General features: G+C 37.7%; 1 protein-coding gene across 1 annotated transcript in view; it reads right to left on the bottom strand.

The window, feature by feature from the left end:
• RFTN1 (raftlin, lipid raft linker 1) overlaps nt 1-20,264 on the bottom strand; it is a 94,692-nt gene that overhangs the window by 25,045 nt on the left and 49,383 nt on the right. Inside the window, exons 4-6 of the mRNA XM_042888291.1 lie at nt 18,698-18,806; nt 4,922-5,339; nt 1,450-1,653 (exon numbers count right to left, since the gene is read on the bottom strand). Coding sequence (XP_042744225.1) covers nt 1,450-1,653; nt 4,922-5,339; nt 18,698-18,806 — 731 coding nt within the window. The remainder of the gene's footprint in view (nt 1-1,449; nt 1,654-4,921; nt 5,340-18,697; nt 18,807-20,264) is intronic.

The following is a 20,264-nucleotide window of genomic DNA, read 5'->3' as shown; positions in this document are numbered from 1 at the left end:
GACTATGTTTTTAAATAAGTTAACTAGCAATTACAAGGCTTTCCAGGAAGCTGTATTATGAAAGCATTCAATCAACTGAACTTTAGACCTTCAATTTTTGCTACTTGCTGCAAAATGAAAAATCAGAATTGTCATCCCAATTGACTTTCACCACAACCAACTGTGTTTTATCACAGGCCACGGAACTCTGATTGACAGCAAAATGGGAAGATGCTCTGGAAGCAGTTGTACAGTTCTGTGGCACAAACCCATGAAATTTAGTAGCAGAGCCCAGCCTACGGATTACCACATCCTTTTGGAAAAACAAACCAAAATTAGGTGAAAGACTCATAGCACTCACAGGATTTGGGAATAAGAATTTTGATGCATACTAGTGTAGCACTGTAACACAATGGAAAGCACAGCAATGAAAGCCCTGTGCTGCAGCAAGTAAGGATATGCTCAAATGCAGCAGCCATGGACACAGAAACACGGGAAAGAATTTGCGTACCCTTGGAAGGCCTCAGGTACACATGGATCTCCAGTGAGATACCCTCACCTCCACTGCCAACTCTTAAACGAGGTATGAAGAGGTGGATCCTGGCTCCAGCCCTTCCACTCACTCAGGTGCACTGCTTGCCCCTGAGCTTCCCTGAGTTTGCCCTGCCTTCCCACCAGGTTTTCAGTCTCTCTTTCAGGCTGCTGAAAAAGCAACTAGTCACCTAATTTTCCAATAAAATTAATATGGTTATAACTTCAATATTTTTATGTTTAAGCATTTCCCTTGGTTTGTTCTCATGGTCCCTTGGTTATGTCTCTGAAATCCCTATTATGCACCATAATTCTTTTTGTGCAACAAGATTCACTTCAGAGTCACCAAGGGAGCGAGCAGTGCAGTACAGATTGGCTACAGTATTAAGCTGAATTCAGTGCTATTCACAACATGCAAAAATCTGTTTTTTAATCTTAATACCAATGTTGATCCATCACAGATTTGAAACTCATATCAACAGGATGAAACAAGAAGAGAAGGCAATTTGATAAAAATACTGCGCCATCAAGATGGAAATGTCCTCTGTAAGAACTGGGGGTAGGCACTAGTCAGATAAAACTGGCGCACTGTCATACCTTTAATTTAAGTATCCTGCTTTACTATCTTAATAATTCAATTCAGTTCACTTGGTACTGTTTATTAAGTCTATGTATTTCTGCAGTTACAGATATGTCTCTATTATGTTTATAAAATACAACTCACGATCTCAGCTTGCCTTATACAAATGCCAAAATATTTTCTGTATACTTTCATTCCACTTCACTGAAAAAGGCTGATCTAAAACAAATATTTCCCAAGATCATATTAAAGCTTGTTTAATGTCTTCTCCCAAATGTCTTCTCTTGAAAGATAATGACCTCTATTAGCGGAGAAAGGAAAATAATCACAACATAATATGCTCTCTGTAATTTCCATACCATTTACCATTCCAAGGCTGAAGATGGCGTTCACCAATGAGCCTCCTTTCCTGAAGTGATCTGTCATATGCTCCAGCCAATTTGCTTCCAAGCTGTTGACAGTCTGCCCATTCCTGGAGATCCTCATAGGGATAGTCACTGTATAATACTGGCTGCATCTCTGTGGAGTCTTGGGCTTGTTGAAGAGAGTGAAGATCTCTGTCTCTACCAGAAAGTAAAAATGAAGTAATGCAACAACCATATTATGATACTTCAGCTAAAACAATACTGTTTGCCCACAGCCTTTCACACTACACAAATGCAATACTTGGGACATGCTTTTCTTTTTATGACATTTCTGTGCTGCACAACAGAGTAAGGTCTCGAAATCCATCACAGTATTTTGATTGTTGTTACAGTATTTGTTACTAATAATGGATTCACTGTTGACGATAAAAAAATTACAGATATTCATACTTGAGTACTAATGGACAACCCTTCTACAAGTAACAAAAGCAATTAAACTCCACAAACTGCATTAAGTACTGCAGAAGTCACTAACCATTAACACACAGAACACTTTTATTTTTTCTACTGAATGCATTTTAAAAGAGGTATGACTGAGGACAGTTCAAATGCTGTTGCAAATTTAGAAGCAGCAGCATTCAATAGATCATGACCATTAAACAAAAGTATTAAATAACTTGGTTTGATAACGCAGTGGCATGGAACCAGCAAGCAGCAGATGCATCTAAAGAATGCAATGAATCATAAATACAGAGACAACGCTAGCTGGTTAGTTGATTTACTCTGGGTCTGAGCCAAGGTGAGACACAGACACAAGAGTAAAAGAATAACGAAAGCAGCACTGTTCATGGTCTCAAAAATGAGACTAGAATCTGTTCTGTATCTCTTGTCATTACAAAAAGTCACTGCTGACAGCAAAGCTGGGGTTTCACAGCTCTGAAGCTGGAAGTAAATTTAAGTGCAGATTGACTATTGACTTCCAAGAGCGAAAAAAAATCTCTTCAAATAAACATAAAAAGCAAAAACCTCTGATTAAATCTATTCAGCCAGCAAGCTCCTCATGTTTCCAAGTTATTATATTGTAATCTCAAGTATTAAAGAAAGTAATGTCACGAGAAATGTTAAGACTGCTCTCTAACAGAAATGTCCCTGAGCACAAAGTGTGTAAAATGAAAAAGATGTTAGAAAGCAGATCAGGAGCAGGCTGGCAGCACTTGAAGAAGAGACCAGGAAGTTTGCTATATAACCAAACACTTGAAAGAGTCTTAATGATCTCAGATGTGAACAATGGTTAAAACAGACCAAAAGGGAGTAATTACCACAAATCTTCTGGCAGTTTACCACTTAACTAGAAAAAACAAAATGATAATTATCCTAACTTAAAAGAGGATACGCAGAAAAATTCTACGTCCATTTTGATCCTGACTCCCAAAACAGACTCATGTTGGAGATCTTTCTGGTGTGTATGAAGACATCACACTAAAAACAGCACACCATGGAACTGGAAATCCAGAGGGGGAAGATGATTTGGATTTGACATTGGGCTGCTAAAAATGTTCATTTAAATATGTGTGGGAATCTTTCAGTGTCTGACTTGGTTTTGTAATCGTCGTTACACCGGTCCTAACCACTGTTCCAATTATTACAGCCAACAGCTTTCACCAGGCAGCCTGTCTGCTCAAGCTTGGACAAAGACACCTTCAGTTTACTTCTAAATAACAGTGCACTTGCAGTACGTGTGCCTTGTTTACAGGCAAAGTATTTTTAACAGTGTTTTGAGAGCCCTTTAATAAAGGGCGAAGTAGATGAGCATTACAAAATACTGAACAACAAAATATCACAAAAATAACACCTGAAAAGTGTTAAACCTAAATTGAACAAAATTAAGATTCCACAAATAGAAAAAAGTTTAATGCAGGGAAGAAAGAGTTTAAGAAAGATCACTTAAGATCAATTCCTATGGAACAAGCAGTGTAACATGAAAAAAAGAAACAAAAACACCTGGTACTTTCTACCTTCATGCTCTCAAGGAAGGATGCAGAATGATGCCAAAGACTGAAATACATTTTCCACAAGAGGAAAAGGGAGTGCTCTAATAATAAAAAGCCATACAAGAGTAATACAGAAATCAGCATTGTTGTACAGGCAATAGATTTGGGAAATCCTACTGTAAGTGAGCTACTTCATTTTCTGTCACAAAAAAATGCCATCTCAGAAAGTATCTGCTTCATTCACCAAGAAAGAAAAATGCACTAGAAGTAAATAGAGCAGAAAAACACTCAGAAATAAAGGATAAATATGGAAACTAAACACACTTTTTAAAATAAAACCCCTTATCTGGCAAAACTGCAGCTATAATAAAATCCTGTGCTGTTTTAGATAAATATTAAGGAAGATTTCAGGTGATCAGCCTTATATTATGCAGAAATACTAAGAACATAGTTACTTGCAACAGAAGATTACCATCATCAAAAAGATAATAGCTATGTTAACTCTCTCAAGGACAGCACACATGAAAACAGAAAGTACTGGTCTGGTTTGGGACAGAGATATCTAATTTAGAACTATAAAACTTAGAGGGCTTCTATAATGTGTGAGATTCTAGAATAACATGGAAGAAATGATTCAGCTAATAGAAATGCTTTGACCTAATCCAGATGCCTCCTTGCCCAACAAAAACTGAAAAAGCATAATGAAAAGTTATTTGAGAATGATACAATTTGATGACAAAAACCTAATTACACAGAAATGCAATGGAAACCAAGACAATAGTCCAAGTCCAAATAGTCCAAGAATGCAAAGTCATTCTCAGTCTTACATTACAAAATCCCCAAAGGGCCAAGAGTGTGTGATTGAATCTACGTAAAATATAAAGAATGGTGATAAATTAAAGTCAAGGACGGCACCAGCTCAAAGGAATGTGGACGGAATTTCCTTACATAGATTTATAACTTGTAAGGAAAGTAAGCAAAGCAGTGAGAGAAATAAGTGTACACCATATCGTCTAGGGTGTAGGCAAGCAGAGGAAATAAAGGTATTTGGAGATTTAAAACTAAAAATCTGGCAAGAATCCTTTTTTCTGATGACTTTTGATTTTCTAAGCTACTCTGGCCTATATCCTATTTTAAACAACAATTTCTGGATATACTTGATATAAATATCAAGTATTACAACAAATACAGAAATGAACAATTTCAGCAGAACAGCAGGGAAAATAAGTCTTTACACTCAGGCACAGGAACAGGCCGTAACACAGCTGTACCTAGTTATATCAGCTCTTCAGCTGCCACCTGACTTACACTCAGTCGCTGTAAACTGTGTAACTATGCTGAAATTGGGTTATGTGGTGCATTTGCTGCACCCATTCTTTGCTATCACAGAGGTAAGTTCCTCTCCTTGCCTGTACCCCTGAAGGAGCAGGAAACATAATTGGCTTTTATGTATTAGAGGTCACAGCAATACTTACTGTCAGTAAGTGGTTTTGAGCATCGTGCTGGCGTTTCATTCTCTGCAATTCCATTCTGTGTGTCTGGCGCTTCTCTCCCACCTGGGTGCTCATGTTGTTCTTCACTGCCCTTTGCAGATTTGCAATTGGGCTCCTCAGCAGCTTGTCCTTCACCCTTCCTCCCTTCCCTGGATGTGGCACATTGGTCAGCATTCCCCCCACCTGGTGCTGGAGTACTGCATCCATTAATGCCATCTATTTTCTCGCCATCCAGTGAAGCGTGATCCTCAGGGCAATTTGAAACGTTTTTATTATCTCTGGATTGCACAGAGTTGTTACTGGCAGGTGTCAGAGAGGAGCTGACAAGGCAGTTCTTTTGGGAATGGTACTGAGGTATAATTCCAACAAATTTCAAGCCTTGACTTGCTGCATCTTGAATCTACAAGTCAAAGAAGATTACATTTTAACCTTCAAGCTGTCTTAGCTAAATAGAAATACAGGAAATAACACCCTTCAAGGGAGCTATAGTATGTCATTTTGCTACATTTGTCCACTACCAGAGGAAATTGCCACGCTACATTTACATAAAAAGTTAAATTCTAGTGAAGCAGGATGAAAAGTCCCTTAAATTGTCTGCAGTAATGTGAAATTGCATGCACATGTGCGCGCGCACACACACACACAGAGGAAAGAAAATGCCCACGTATTTCTTCAAAAAGCCTTTGTCTGAACCGTTTATTCTGAATTACCAGAGGTGGTATTACTCACATGAAGTTTTAGTTTCAATCTTATGCAGTCACTCAATATTACACCTTCTGCTGTATTAGGCACGTGATTATGACATTTATGCAAGGAAAAGGTTATTAATTCTCTCTGTAATATGCACCATCATAACAACAGTTGTTGTTTTTCCTATTTTGGATTCAGACACAAATGGCAGGCTTTCACATAATGAGTACATAAAAGCAAAGTTATTTTAATACACTGCACTTGGGGAGACACAGAACTCCAAAGAATTGTTATGAGAAGAGCAAAGAAGAATGAAAACAAAGGGACTGCATTATTAATCCTTTATGTTTTAGGTGGAGGAAGAACATGAAGGAATCAGATCACAAAAGATTCAGAGAAAAAAAAAACATAGGGTGAGTCGTAGTGATAAACAGATAAAGCAGGAATTAACTAAGGAAAGCTTGAGAGGAAGCAGAAAGAGAAATCTAACGCAAAGACTCAGCACTATGGAGCCCTTTCCAAGAGATTTTAGTATCACATTCCTGGAACAGAATGGCCAGACCTGTGTGAAAATGCGTGAGGATTCATTTATCAAAATCTTTACCAGAAAAGGAAAGGTTTCCATGTACTGTGTACACTTTGTATAATATAAAGTCTAAACATGCATAAATATTTCAAAAATAAATGGGTTAGGAATGGAGAAATAATTTAATTTCCTGTGCATACCGTGTCATTCCAGGGTGTTAAATTATCTTAAGTGTTCTCTGAGGTTCAATCTATATGAACTTACATGAAGCAGTTAAGGCTTTTTTTTCCAGTAGCAAATGAAATACTGCATGTTACATGCACCTCCAGTTTGAAAGCACAAGAGATGGAACAGAATAAACAAGAATTTTTTTTTTTTTTAAGAGGAAGTTTGTTTCTGCATCTTCCCTACCCAGAATTACCTTTATTAAAATGAATCATCTACTTCCTGCTAATGTGGTACTGTTCTAAACATACAAATGTACAGATGATACCTGATCAACAACAAGAACTTCCTCTTTCAAACCAAAGTTGTACTTTCCATGTTAAATTAACTCTTAATTTTGTGATGGCAGGAACTTAACAGAGCTGTTCAGGAAGCAAAGGCAACATTCTTCACAGGTACTGGACCTGACTAATGTGAGCTGCTGCCTTAACAAAAGCTCATAGCTAAAACTGGAACAGGAGCCTCCATATAAGACTACTGCCAGCAGTATCCTGATCACATGGATGTGTGGCTACAAAAAAAGCTGGAATGTAATGGCCTTGCTCAGAAAGGTTCCTGTGAATGTCAGCAATAGATGCATTCATCATATGCTTAAGGTTCCCTAATCCCTATTGCAATTTCACAAATATTTTTCATATGGCCATTGAAAGAATTACAGATTCAGTTCATCTGTTACCACTAATCTAAACACACATCACTACATTTGTTTGGTAGGTTGCAGGGCAGCTAATTATAGAAATTTATCTTGCACACAACTCTTAAGAGTGTGAGGATAGTACATATGTAGTAACATTACTGGTCCTGGAACACTGCTTGTCAACCCACAGCAGGTTCTCCCACGCAGTGATTTGGATGAGAACAGTTTTCACAGCTATTGGAGCAACGTTACACAGTCTTTGCACACGTAAAGAGCGTGTGTTCTAAGGAATACCTGAAACTGAGGTTTTCCTTTGGAGGCTCTTGTTCTCCAAAGAGAGAGGATGAGAATTGAAAAGGGTCCAGAGGAGGGCCACAAAGATGGTCAGGGGGCTGAAGCACCTCTCCTACAAAGACAGGCTGAGGGAGCTTGGCTCGTTCAGCCTGGAGTAGAGAAAGTTGAGGGGTGACCTCATTGCAACCTCCAGCCTACAAACAGGAGGCAAGCCAATTCTTTACAAGGGAAGATAACAGCAGTACTAGGGGAAATGGTTTTAAGCTGAGAGAGGGACAATTTAGGTCGGGTATTAGGGAGAAGTTCTTTACCAAGAGAGTAGTGAGGAGCTGGAACAGGCTGCCCAGAGAGGCTGTGAATGTCCTGTCCCTGGGGGTGTTCAAGGCCTGGTTGGATGGCGTCTAATATTAGATATGGAGGTTGGAGGCCCTGCATGTGGCAGGGGGGTTGGAGTTTGATGATCCTTGAAGTCCCTTCCAACCCAAGCTATTCTATGATATTCTAAGATTTATTAATCTAATAGTTTAGCAGAAAGATTACAAAAAGAGAATGTGTCTGCACTATATAGAATACACCATCTTACTTAAACCCATGTTTCAGATTCTTCTCATTACATAAGGGAGAACCAACCACTGTTTTCCATAAAGCCAATTTAACAGGAAATGTTACATCAGCAGTGCAATGTGAGCTGCAAAGCGATGCATCAGCAGATGCAAACAGTCTTTCTTACCAACTTACCCCAAGACCATGAAGAAGCAAGCTCTCGTCATAAAGTATGAAGCCCTAACATTTTCAAACTGCAAACAAAACTGTTTTTTGCATCCTACTTAAGAGTTTCATTAGCAGAGAATTTTAGTTGTCTTCAGATCCAGAATGATTTACACCACTCACTATTCCTATCTCCTGTTACCTGTATTAGAAATATTCTAACTAGGAAAACCAAATCCCCAGACGCAGAGAAGCAGCCCAGATTCCGTACCCTGACTGGCTGTGCTCAAGAATGATGATTACTGGTGCAGCGGGGCTGTTTCTGTCAGCCACCCGCAAAGCTCTTTGCAGCTCTGCAGGCTTTCAGCCTTATCAAGTATCCCATGCTGGTACATAGAGACAACTATGTCTGCTCACGCACACCAGCCATGCGGGGAAAATACCCAGCAAAGGCTGTGTTGGCAATCAGAAAGAGGGCAAAGTGCAGGAGAAAGGAGGAGTAAAGCTGAAGTGGATGGAAAGAACACAGTGCTGCTCTGATACTCACCCAGAACACCCTCTAAGACCAGATAAATACTACAATTAATTGTTTTTATGTGCCACCTCGGAGAACAAACGGGAAAAGTGTTCACCATTCTGCAGTATATTAATAAATAAGAGGAAAAAGCAGAAGAAATGCATCTCCACCACATGCCACATAAAAGAAAGAGAAAGGTAAAAATGCCCTTACACTTAAGGGATCCATACTAATTTCAATTATTTTATTGACAGTTTTTTCCATGTTTTGTAGATGCTACACACTTGTTCTTTACATTTAGGGAAATCCCTAAAAGGGAAATTCCAACAAAACAAAACAAATTTAAAAATTCTTTTGTTCTTTCCCCAGATAGGAACAGAAACATTTTTAGCATCTCACAATGTATGGCTTGAATGGTATTAACCACAACAACAAGAACAGGTCTCCAACACAGAAGATGTTTAACCGCAGAAGCAGAACTTCACTCATTTATTTTAATTTGGGCAAAACCCCAAGAGGGTACATCTAAATCAGCCTGTAACTGGCTTCTATCAATTTGTTCTTACGCCAGTTTAAAAATAGAACCTGTTTAAAGAAGAGGTGAAATTTCATGTGTACTGAAGGCCAATGCAGCTAAAGAATTTAATATCAACCCTATAATTTGCTTGATTAGAAACCTGGCATTTTCCTTAATGGGAAAAAAAAAGGCAGATTTATCCTTTGCTATCTGTGAAATAAATATCAAATCTCCCACTAACTCCTCCAAGGATAAAAACAAGTAGTGTCAAATCCTGATGTCACTACCTTAATTGAATTTTTGCTGGGGCACTTGTGTTTAAAGTTTGCAAAGCATTACTGCTTATTTTATAACTGTCTGACCACTGATTTTGTACTGCACTTGGAGAAAAGGAACCATCAGTAGCATGAAGAATGTTATGTTGAAGCAGGAAATTTATGTCCCACTTTTCCAAATATTTCTGGTTCTTTTGAAGGCTTCCTACCTAGTTAGAAAACAGCTGATGGTCTAATGCAGAGGCCTGTAACACATTTCAGATGTTGTCTGTGTTACTTGTAGCATTATCAGCTCCAAAATAATCTATTCATAGAGAGACAGATGATGTTACTTATAAATACAGAAGCTCAAGGATGCAGATATCAGGCTGATGAGAATCATACACATTTGTCAGCTTCTGTAATCGCACACAGTGAGATTCTGTACATCTGTCCCACGGGATTTGCACACAGCAAATCAGATGCTTCCAGAAATCTCAGTCTAGTATTCCATCTACAGTAATACCCATATGGAATAATGCTACACCATTTAACAATGAGAATCTCTCTCTTTGATAAGGATTTTCAAATTGTTGATTTAATACGACAAATGCCAGGAACTTCTCTAAATTCTTGTATGCCAGGAACTGAAAGTTGTCAGCATGCATTCAGAGTAAAAGTAGTTTCACTAATGTAATCAGGACAATTCAGTTGGTAACAGTCCTAAATGGTCCCAAGACTTACATCTCCTGACGATCTGGATGAAAGCTATCTTTAAAATGCTGTCATCTGAAGAAAACGGTTCATTAATAGATTTGCTACACATTTCATGATTAGCAAAGTACTGAAAAAAAAATTACAGCTAAAAGGGGACTGCTGCTGCTACAAAAATAACAGAAATAAACTCCATTTGGAGAAAGGACAACATTCAGCAGTGGCAACGAACTGATTTTCTGATGGGCAGATGCATGTAGCTGGCTCTGCAGTGAGCTAAGAGAAAGACTGCTAATTAGTCCCACTGATGGGAAAACATATGGCCTTTGAAACAATAGTTCTGAAACAATTTAGCTCAAAGCTATCTAAAACTTTTTTAAATCAAACACGAGCCATCTTAGCTAATAAAATAAATTCTTGCCTGCCTGTTTGCTTGTTGTTTTTAAAAGAATAATGTTAGAGGCATCAGATTTTGTAATGCACTCCAGAAACAAGATCACCATGTTCTTCTACCTTCTTTTTAAGATTCAAACAAAGCCCTTTGACAACTGACACCACACCAGGGATCTTCAAGCAAAAATTATTTTGTTGTTTGAGAAGAGTACTACATACTGTATGACAGGAGCTGGAACTAGAAAAGGGTGTTTGAGACTACAGTTCTCCAACGGTGTCCTCCTTCATTACTATTTAGTAGTACATGTTTCATTACAAATACTAGTCTGTTCATTTCTGAAAACAGATGTTTAAACTTAAGACAGGCTTTTAGCTTATCTCTGACGCTTACTGTGGATCTCACAAGCTCTTTCCTGAGAATGCAGCAACACCCATCAAGTGTTCACTGCTTATTTTAAAATCAACTAGGCTTAACTAATGTTCTGAAAGAGTTTTATTTATTACTGAACAAGTCAAAACTTCTATGACTTTTTGGAGACGCACCTTGCAGTTACAAAAAAAGGGTAACTGCTAATCAAATAGCAAAGCAGCAACTGGCAATCATTTCTCTATTCTTTTGCTCCGAAATTCTGCTTCAGTATTTGCAAATTTCCAAACCACATAACCTTCCTGATGGGGATACTCTGTCACTTAAGCCTGTACTTCCTATGCATTTTTATGCTTTCCCAGTTAACACTCACCTGTTCAATTCTGAATTTGATAAAGGCAGTTCCTGTTCATGTAAATATAAGTAAATATAAATGTAGCTTACAGAAAGAAAGTATATCTGTATTCAGGCCTTCAAATTACCAATTATTTTCACTATCAATTACATCAAAATAGGTCATCAAGAACAAGACACTGGGGGGATGCTTTGAAAAGAGTAACCATAATCCCACATCACTGGGTCTTCCTTCAAACAGTGTTGCTGACACTATTTATATTAATAACGCCAATGAAAACCTTGACGAAAATTTTACCACTTAGGACCTTTAGTTAAGACTATTAGAAATAATTTCGTAGATCCAAGAGAAAATTAAGACTTCAAGAGCAAAACCCAAAGGCAATAACTGTTTTTGCAGTAAACAGTCCCTTCAACAGAAGCACTGATTTGACCCTGAGCTCTCACTGCTCAGTCTCTCATTTGTTGTAGAGCGGAACAAAGCACTGAACAGGGAAAAGAAAGCAAGCTTTGCAGTTTTACAACAACCTCATTGGGAGTAGACTCTGCAAATGAGAACTGAAAGCTACAAACAGAACAGGGGAAAATGTAATTAAGCAAGAATCTACTGCAACCTACTGTTACATTGAATAAAACAGAATCTACATTCTTAAGACAGCACTGCCAAGAGATATTAAGTTACAGCAAGCTGTATGCCTCCTGCTACCAGAGCCAAAAAAGAGACTAGAGGAACCAGTTACAATTCCTCTTCAGCTTCTGACAGTTATATGTTCCTTTCTGAGAACAACACAACTGTACTAAATGTACAGTGTAGGGAAGTGCAAGCACAACTGTTCCTTTCAGTGTGCATACCATCTCAGGAGATGACAACTCCTGAAACCATACTATCAGTTCTGTGGCCTTGTGTGCAGTGTTTCCTCTCAAATTATTGTCTTATTTTAGCATCTGCTCCTTCACTGAGCTGGCAAAGGAAGAACATTGTTGGACACAGGCTACAAAGGTTCAGTGACTACAGTACCTGCCTAAAAGCCACTGTAACATACTCGCTTGTCCCTTTCTTACCCTAGAACTCCAGAAGGAAATCATGAATTTATTCACAGTATTTAAAATGTGGAAACATAAAGAACTCTGGGATCCCTAAAAACTGTGAGATAAGAACTGTGGTATCCCAAAAACCTGGGATAGGCTGCTACAGAACAGCCATCTAAGTTCATTCAGCCCAAATGCTTGATATATACTACCAAAAAAAGTGCCTGTAAAAACAGTGTCTCAAAACCTTAATCTAGACAACTGCCATTTTCCAAATACAGTTTCAAAATGGAGACCACAACTTGCACCTGAATCTTTCAAGAGAAACTCAAAAACTAGTGTCTGAACATAAGCAAGGGAAAAAATAAAGATCTACAGTGATGGATGGTTGGACTTTGCATCTATCAATCATTTTAGCCAGATGAATGCTTGTAGAACACCAGAAGACATTCCTTTCACTTAACTGTAACCAACTTGCAGCAATGCTGGTTTAGTGCATCTCTTCCCTAAGCAATAAAAAAATCAAAAGGTTCAAGACTTTAAACATCCAGGTTTTAAATATGAAGAATTCACTCTGAAACTTACGGACTTCACATTTAATGTGCAGGGAACGCCTTCTTTTATCTTTTGAAGTGTTTCTTTTAAACCACATAGTTTCATCAAACCATCTGTTACTTGTAGCCAAAATTACCATTTGAACAATTTGCCCATATTTTATTTTAGCACAGTATAAAATATTATCGTGTTTATTATTTTAAAGTTATTTTCCCACCAGACAGAAGTGGGATCATTAAAAACATTAACTATATACATAGTTTACAACATCTATTTCTGTCTTGGTCAAGAGGACAGCTCTAAAATCTGCTGGGGGCAAGGGATTATGAAAGCACAACCACGCTCCTGGGAGAGTCCTGAAAATAGTTTTGCAATGTTCATGGAAGATACATATCAACAACACTCTTACATGGCTTCGTCAAAAGAACAGAAGTTGAAAGAAGCTTAACCAGGAACAGATGTTTCCCTTCACACCAGGCTGTTTAAAATACTGAACGTGCTATTTTTTACCATCTCTTTTTATATATACACTTACAAAATGCTAACAAAATGCACTTTAATAAATATTATCACAGCAGATCACAAATAACTGAACTACGAATGTTAGCTGCTTCGTAGCTGTATTTAAGATCCAAATACTTAAAAATTAAATGGGGGCTCCGTTTGTACTGAAAAAAAAAAAAAAAAAAGAAGAAGAAGAAAGTGCTCCAAGATGGTTTTCATTACACAGTACCAAAGAAATAACTGTATTATTGCTCTTTTTTTGACAATGAAGGTTTTGGGGAGGGATTTTTTGGTTTGTTTTAAGGATGGAACTGATTTTAAAAGAGGTTGAGATCACATGTAGGTAAGTAATACTAGGTAATAAACAGCACTCCAGAGGAGCTATTCTCTAGCCATAGAAGTATATTTGAACTGCTTGTTCATCTGAAGAACTATCCTCTGAGCAATATTAAAGATTCAATATTTTTCCCCTTCTATCTTCTACTGCCACCTGTTCTGCCTGTATCTCCCGCAGGAGATTTCTGAACAGGTCAGCTAATATACATTTACAGTAACGAGTAATGCTGAGGAGTACAATAGCCATCTAACAAACCTTGGACTTAACAAAGCAATTGGAGACTTCAGAGAAAAGATCCTTGTAAGATTGCAGCAACACAGACAAGAAGTCTGCTAACAGTCCAGTGCTCTTCAGAACACACCAGCCTTGTTCCTTGTCAGAATGCAGAGATTAAGAGATGAAGAATCAGAAATAAAGAGACAAAAATGTGAGAAACACTGGAACCAGTATTCTTCTCCATAATTATAAAGATAAGTCCAAAAAATTCTAAGGTTTGTAATTTCTGTATTCTCATTTTGCTTGCCATGCTGTTACAAGCACACAAATATCTGTAAATATATAAATATGTAACATTCTGGACAATTTTGTTCTATGACACTTCCCATTTTCCATACCTCAATCTAGTTAGACGATCAAGATATTTTTCAAACTCCAAAGTTAAGAGTTCAAAATAATTTACCACCACTTACACACACTATATGGATACGTGCCCTGTTTTGACTATATATGACAAATGTTCATTCTGATGTGAGTAAACACAGGAAATAAGTGGACAGTCAAATCTGGGTTCAATCACTCCCATGACTGGGAATATCTACTGAAAAGATTTTAAAAGCTCTTGAGAATTCACAGGCATCTTGGTATTATATTATAGGAGAAACAGCTGTCTTTTAAATAACCAAAAACTGTTTCTATCTAGCAACTTAAAAGATGCTGAAGAACGAACCCCTCTTTGACCAGTAATATGTAGATAGATATGTGTGTGTACATATATATAAATACAGGTATTCGAGTGTTCGTAACAGTATGGCAAGAAAAATGAGAGTACAAAGGTCTGCAATTTCCTATGAAAATTTGTAAAGTGGAAGATCCTTTCAATGCAATCCAACCTACTACTCACCATTATTTAGAAGCAACCTGCTTTTGTACAAGGAGGACCGGTGATGACTGTTTCAGATGTCAAATTTCAGAAAAATTAAATGGGTGGCAGTTTCTTTGCAATGCATTTTGTTGGGATATTCCTTCCTAGAGTCCCACTTAACAACTGAAGTACCATCAGATTCCTTGGCCCAGCTGCTATTGGAAAATGCACGTCTCTAGAAAATACATGTCAACAAACTTAATGGAAAAGCCATTACAGCTGCAGGGTAACCAATAATTTCCAGGGTACTTTCAAGTATGGAAGATGCTCAGAGGACCGCTTAGGAAACTGGTGTAAGTGGCAGCTCCATGCTACTAAATGAGACTGGATGCAGTGAACAGCAGTGATCAGATCTGAAAAATACAGTCTCATACAATACACTCAGAAGTATTACATGGGATTCTCAATGACCCAAAGCTAAATTGTGTTACCACTATGTAGAGACACAAAACCAACTACTCATCTGTGCGGTTTTAGGTTTGTTGGAAGAAATAGGCCTTGTTTCTAAGTTGTGTCAAGTAAGGACAGATCAGCACAGAAAGGTCATTCTCTAGTCAAAAACACACAGGGAAGATGCCTGCATTTGAATTTCAATTGAGATACAGCATTCTTAAACCATGCTCCTCCATGCTCATCACACTTCCCTAAGAAAGGATTCTGAGTCTACAGGGAAAAGAAATGTGAACTCTCCAATGAGATCAAACTAAAATAGTTTAACAAACAACACTTCCTTTTCACAGAACATAATTAACCAGGCAGCCGAGGATACAAGGATGTGCTTTCGAAAATTTAAGAAGTCAAAACCAAGAAGAAATGGTAGAGAAACTCTTCCATTTCCTAACCTTTCTTCAACACTGCAAGGATGTGGCAATATGAGCAGAAGTCCTCTGCGTGTCACAGCTCTTCTAACTCAAGATTGATGTGAAAAACAAAGGTCACGAGAAACATATTTCGCATTCATATGTGACCACATACCCAAAATAACTCTTTCCTTAGGATGTCAACCCGGCTTCTTTGTCCTTGACTTGTCTCAGCAGATGCAGGAGAAACAGCAGCAGATTTTAAAAAATTACAGAAACAGAATACACAGAAATAAAGAGCAACTAAGGAGGCAATTGAAGACTACTTCTATTTCACGAGACAAGTCAAAGTATTACAAAATATGGTATCTCAGTACCATTTCCGACTTGCAACAGCTTCTGAATGATCTGAGCCACAGAGACCTGAAGTTCAGAAGTTTAGCTTTGCTCATTAAAACACAGATGAGCGTTTTAATCTCTTGTTTTCCTGAGAGCAAAAGACGAGAGCTGATATCAATGCAGCAGCACAGCAATTTCTTCCATTGTCCAGAATTACATAACAAACACACCATGAGATTTTTTGAGCTCTTCAGGATACAGTGAGCTGCATGGCACTTCCTAACCTAGATCCACATTGGTAAGAAGGAATAAATAAGACGTGGTGTTAGAAACATGTTTTTTAGACACAGGAAGAGTGCATCCCATGCTACTTTATGTCCTCACTACTTAACTGTGTTCTCTCTTTCATGGCTCTTAGCACAGTCAGAAGCCATAGCGCTGGCAGAAATTCATGGAAAGGAGTAGAGAATTTGGAGACAAAGCGCAGAAAGTTCTCAGCAGCAGCACACAGACTTGACTGGAGAGTCTCTGGCATTTCTGAAATGTAACAGTACCGAGGCATATGGTTTCAATGAGCTAAAAGCATTCTCCAGGTTAAATAACTTCACTGTTTCTTCTTTTTTATAGTAACTTTATTATTCTTCTACATTTATAAGAGTTACAGAAGAAAAAAAAAGTTATTACTTATGATGTATTCCATTGCAAAATCATTTTGTGTTTGCTAGGAACGAGCAGGTACTATTCAATACAGCATTTTCAATGCAACAAAAGGTGAGTTGAGAGAAGTTGTTATTAAAATTGTATCCCTGTCCATATTACCATGTAAATGATACACGCTCAGTAGTGCATAATAAAATTATTTTTCTCAAAGTAACTTTTTCTAGTAAATTCATAGTTGGAGAAATTTTAGAAGACATGGGTATTATACTTGGTATCTTTTAAAAAATATAGTAATTTGCAATGCTGCACATGATTGCAAACCTGTGCTAAAAGCTCCTCTTACAAAAGGTCTGTGATCAAGGTTTGACTACTCAATTATAACACACTATTAACTTCAACTCTATTCCATAGTTTGAGAAAAATTATAGAGTTGTTCTTTTTTGAAAGCAAGCAATTGCTCTAATAGCTTTTTGCTCCTACTTTCTTTGAAGAACGTCCTTTATTTTTCACTTATTTTGTTTGTAAACATCTGTTTTATTTACCCTTAGGAGCAAGGGATGTTTTCGTTGCTCAGACAAATTAGTTAATAAGACAATTAATTCCTACTCCCAAACAAGTCCTGTTTCCCGAGTCATATTTACAAAAAAGCATTGAGACCTTCATAATGTGTTTAATCAGATATAGACACGGACACAGCACACATCTGACAGCAACAACTTCAAAGAACTTCAAATTCCTCTACATCAAATAACATCTGAGGATGAGTGACATGCTCAGCCTACAGAGAAACAGTAAGTATACATTCCAGCTATTAAAATTTAAATGATTATATCTCAAAAAGGCATCTTTATAACCCCATAATCAAATGACTCTACCAACAGAAACATCTCTATGTCTAGAAAAGCATTTTAAAGTCTCAGAACTGAATATTTATGGAAATAAGCCGACTCCTGGGTTGTCATCTTGTTTTGACATTAGCCAAGCTTTCTGAAGACTCAAATGCAAAGACTTTTCAATTGGAACGACAAAAAAATTTAGCTACCTGCTGCGATAGATACTTTGACTTAAAGAACTGAAGAGTAAAATCAAACATTCTGAAACCAATACATACGAATTACACCAGTTTTACCTAAGCATAGATGCAATAACGTAATAAACTCTGAAAATAAGATTTGGAATCAAACTTTAGAAAAGCAGAAAGTGTTCAGAAAACTTCAGTTTGCTCTGACATCAAAATCTGTAAGTATGATGATGATCAGATAGTCATACAAGCGTTATTTTAAAACCAGTTTTTACTATTCACAGCAAAAAGGAGAGACTGAACATGACTGTAGTCTGTCAAGCTGAGCCCCTTTCTGAACTCACACAGCCTGTGCTGAAGTCTATTTTACAAAACCTTCACTATTATCACTGCAAAATGGATTAAAGCTAAGAGGGAGGATGCCTACTCACTCTATTCTTATACCAGGTGGCTATGTCAACATAGTACTTACTGCTAGCTTTTATAACATGTAATAGGACACAACAGATGCTGCAAAATCTGAACCACGCACAGCAAATCTGTCTTCATAAAAATGGACAAAGCCTGCTAATTTCCAGTCTAGTAGAATATTTAATCATCAAAAGTAATTTTAAAAGAAGGAAACAAATTAGGAATTTAAGGATTATTTTCAATTTCCCAGTATATGGAAATTCATTGAAAGCAGTACAATTGAGAGTGACAAAGGGCTTTAGTTTACAAGTACCATCTCTAGCTGCAAACATTATGATACTAAAAAAACCTTAAGTAATCTGGGGGATTCTAGGAGTTAATAGGACTTCTAGCTACAGTACTACCAAATATTTTAACACTAAAATGAAAATGATGATACTGTTTCAATTTAAAATGTTTATGCCATCACAGGACTGTTTTCTACAATGTAACTTAGTTGGTATCATCTGTGACAGGTCACATTTCTGTGATACTACAAACCATTTTTTAATAATAGTGTGATCAATAATACATTCCTTAAGCATAACTGCCCTTCAAGTACTAAAAATTACAAAACACCACCAAATTCTGTTGAAGTGCTTCAATTGCACAGAATTTAAGTACACTCCTATTGTCAGACTGACACAATGAGTAGCAGTAACTATAGCACAAGGCATATTGTGTTTTGGTTTTTAAGTTTTTTTTTTGTTTTTTTTTTTTACTCACTTTCTTAATAAAATCAGGTATCTCCTTCTTGTCTGAAAGTTGGTTTACAGAGGAGCAGCACTCTACCTCCAAAATATATCCTTCACTATGGATGCCACCTTTTGGAGACCTAAGGAGACAAGAAGAAAAGCAGAATTAATTTCTCTTGTTAACACTGGATACACAGATACCTTCTTTATAAATGTTTCTCCCAAGGAGCTAACACAAAAACATCAGTTTCAGCACATTCACTCCACAGCGTTCAGCACAGTGCTGACACCTTGCAACTACAGCATCTTGCTGCTTCCTAGGGAAGAAAATCACACCAGTGACTGAGCACTGTGGAATGCCTCCTAGACTTCCGAATTTCTTAACTTATCTGGGAAACACTTTGTCAGTTTGGCATTTAAAGCCAACAGCAAGGGTGTTACACCTGGTGGCTATGTCAACATAGTATTTACTGCTAGTTTTTATAACATGTAATAGGACACAACAGATGCACAGGCAGTGCAGCTCTCAGATCTTCAGAAAGCAGGTTCCAGCACTAGGGACTGACTGACTCTCTGGGACCATCAGGGCAGCCTCAAAGATTAATGGCATCTGCATGGAAAGTGAGTTGTTTATTCCATTTTAAGTGAGAAGAGTGACAAAGAAATCTAAAAGATGTAGAAAGTGTTCTACAAACAGTAATTAAAGGACTCTCTATCTACAATCACTCTAAGTCAACATTTAAAAGCTGGGGGTAATCAAAGCAGTCTACCCTTCAGTCTTACCTAATCCTTTGTAGATGAGAAACGTAACGCTATATCTGAAATTTGTTCTCTTTCAGAAGAAGCTAACCCATAAAACAGTTCAAACCACATGGCATCTGACACTTACACTGATGAAAAATGAGTGCTGTGGAAACATGATATTGGTTGGAAGTCATCCTGAATGATATTGAGAAACAGTCAGTAGGCTTGCACTGCACAGCAGCACTACTAAAGGTCATTTTCATCTGTAGACTCCTTTACAAGGAAACTGATATGTCTGATCAATATAGAAATCTAGAGAACCAATTGCTGCATCTGCTCTTCAAGAAAACACACATAGGTATAACCATGAAAGTCAGCCTGTAATTCTTGGGATTAGTAACAAAGTAGTTATCTTAACATCCCACACTGAGCATCGACAGATGCAATCTGAAGCAAAACCCTAATTCTGGTCAGCATCCACTTGGTGTAATCGGCACAGAGGAAACAGGAAGAGAGGTTCAGAAGCCTAAATTCGACTGCTGAGGAAGCAGCACAACATCAAAACAAGGATGTCACAGGCCTGCCGTGCTTAAGAAAGCACTTCTGTGTAAAAGCCTTGTTCTGAGGACTGAGACACATCAAACACGCGGTCCAGCTCTGAAAGGTCCCTGGGGATTTCTCTGAGATGCAAAGTTACTGGGAGCAGTGAGACATGTGGGCTGCTGACTGTGACTTTGTGTTTCCCAGGCAATGCTGCAGAAATTTCCTAGAGTGTCAGAAGACATTGTAGTTTCCACTTGATCCTCCCAGCTTCAACCGTATACACTCACCTCTTTCTTCCTATCTTACCAATA

The sequence above is a fragment of the Lagopus leucura genome, unplaced genomic scaffold (assembly GCF_019238085.1).
Source record: "Lagopus leucura isolate 7727_CA_CO unplaced genomic scaffold, USGS_WTPT01 Super-Scaffold_100157, whole genome shotgun sequence".
Taxonomy (NCBI): Eukaryota; Metazoa; Chordata; class Aves; order Galliformes; family Phasianidae; genus Lagopus; species Lagopus leucura.
Note: the sequence above shows the minus strand (reverse complement) of the source record. Positions and strands in the feature narration are given on the sequence as shown.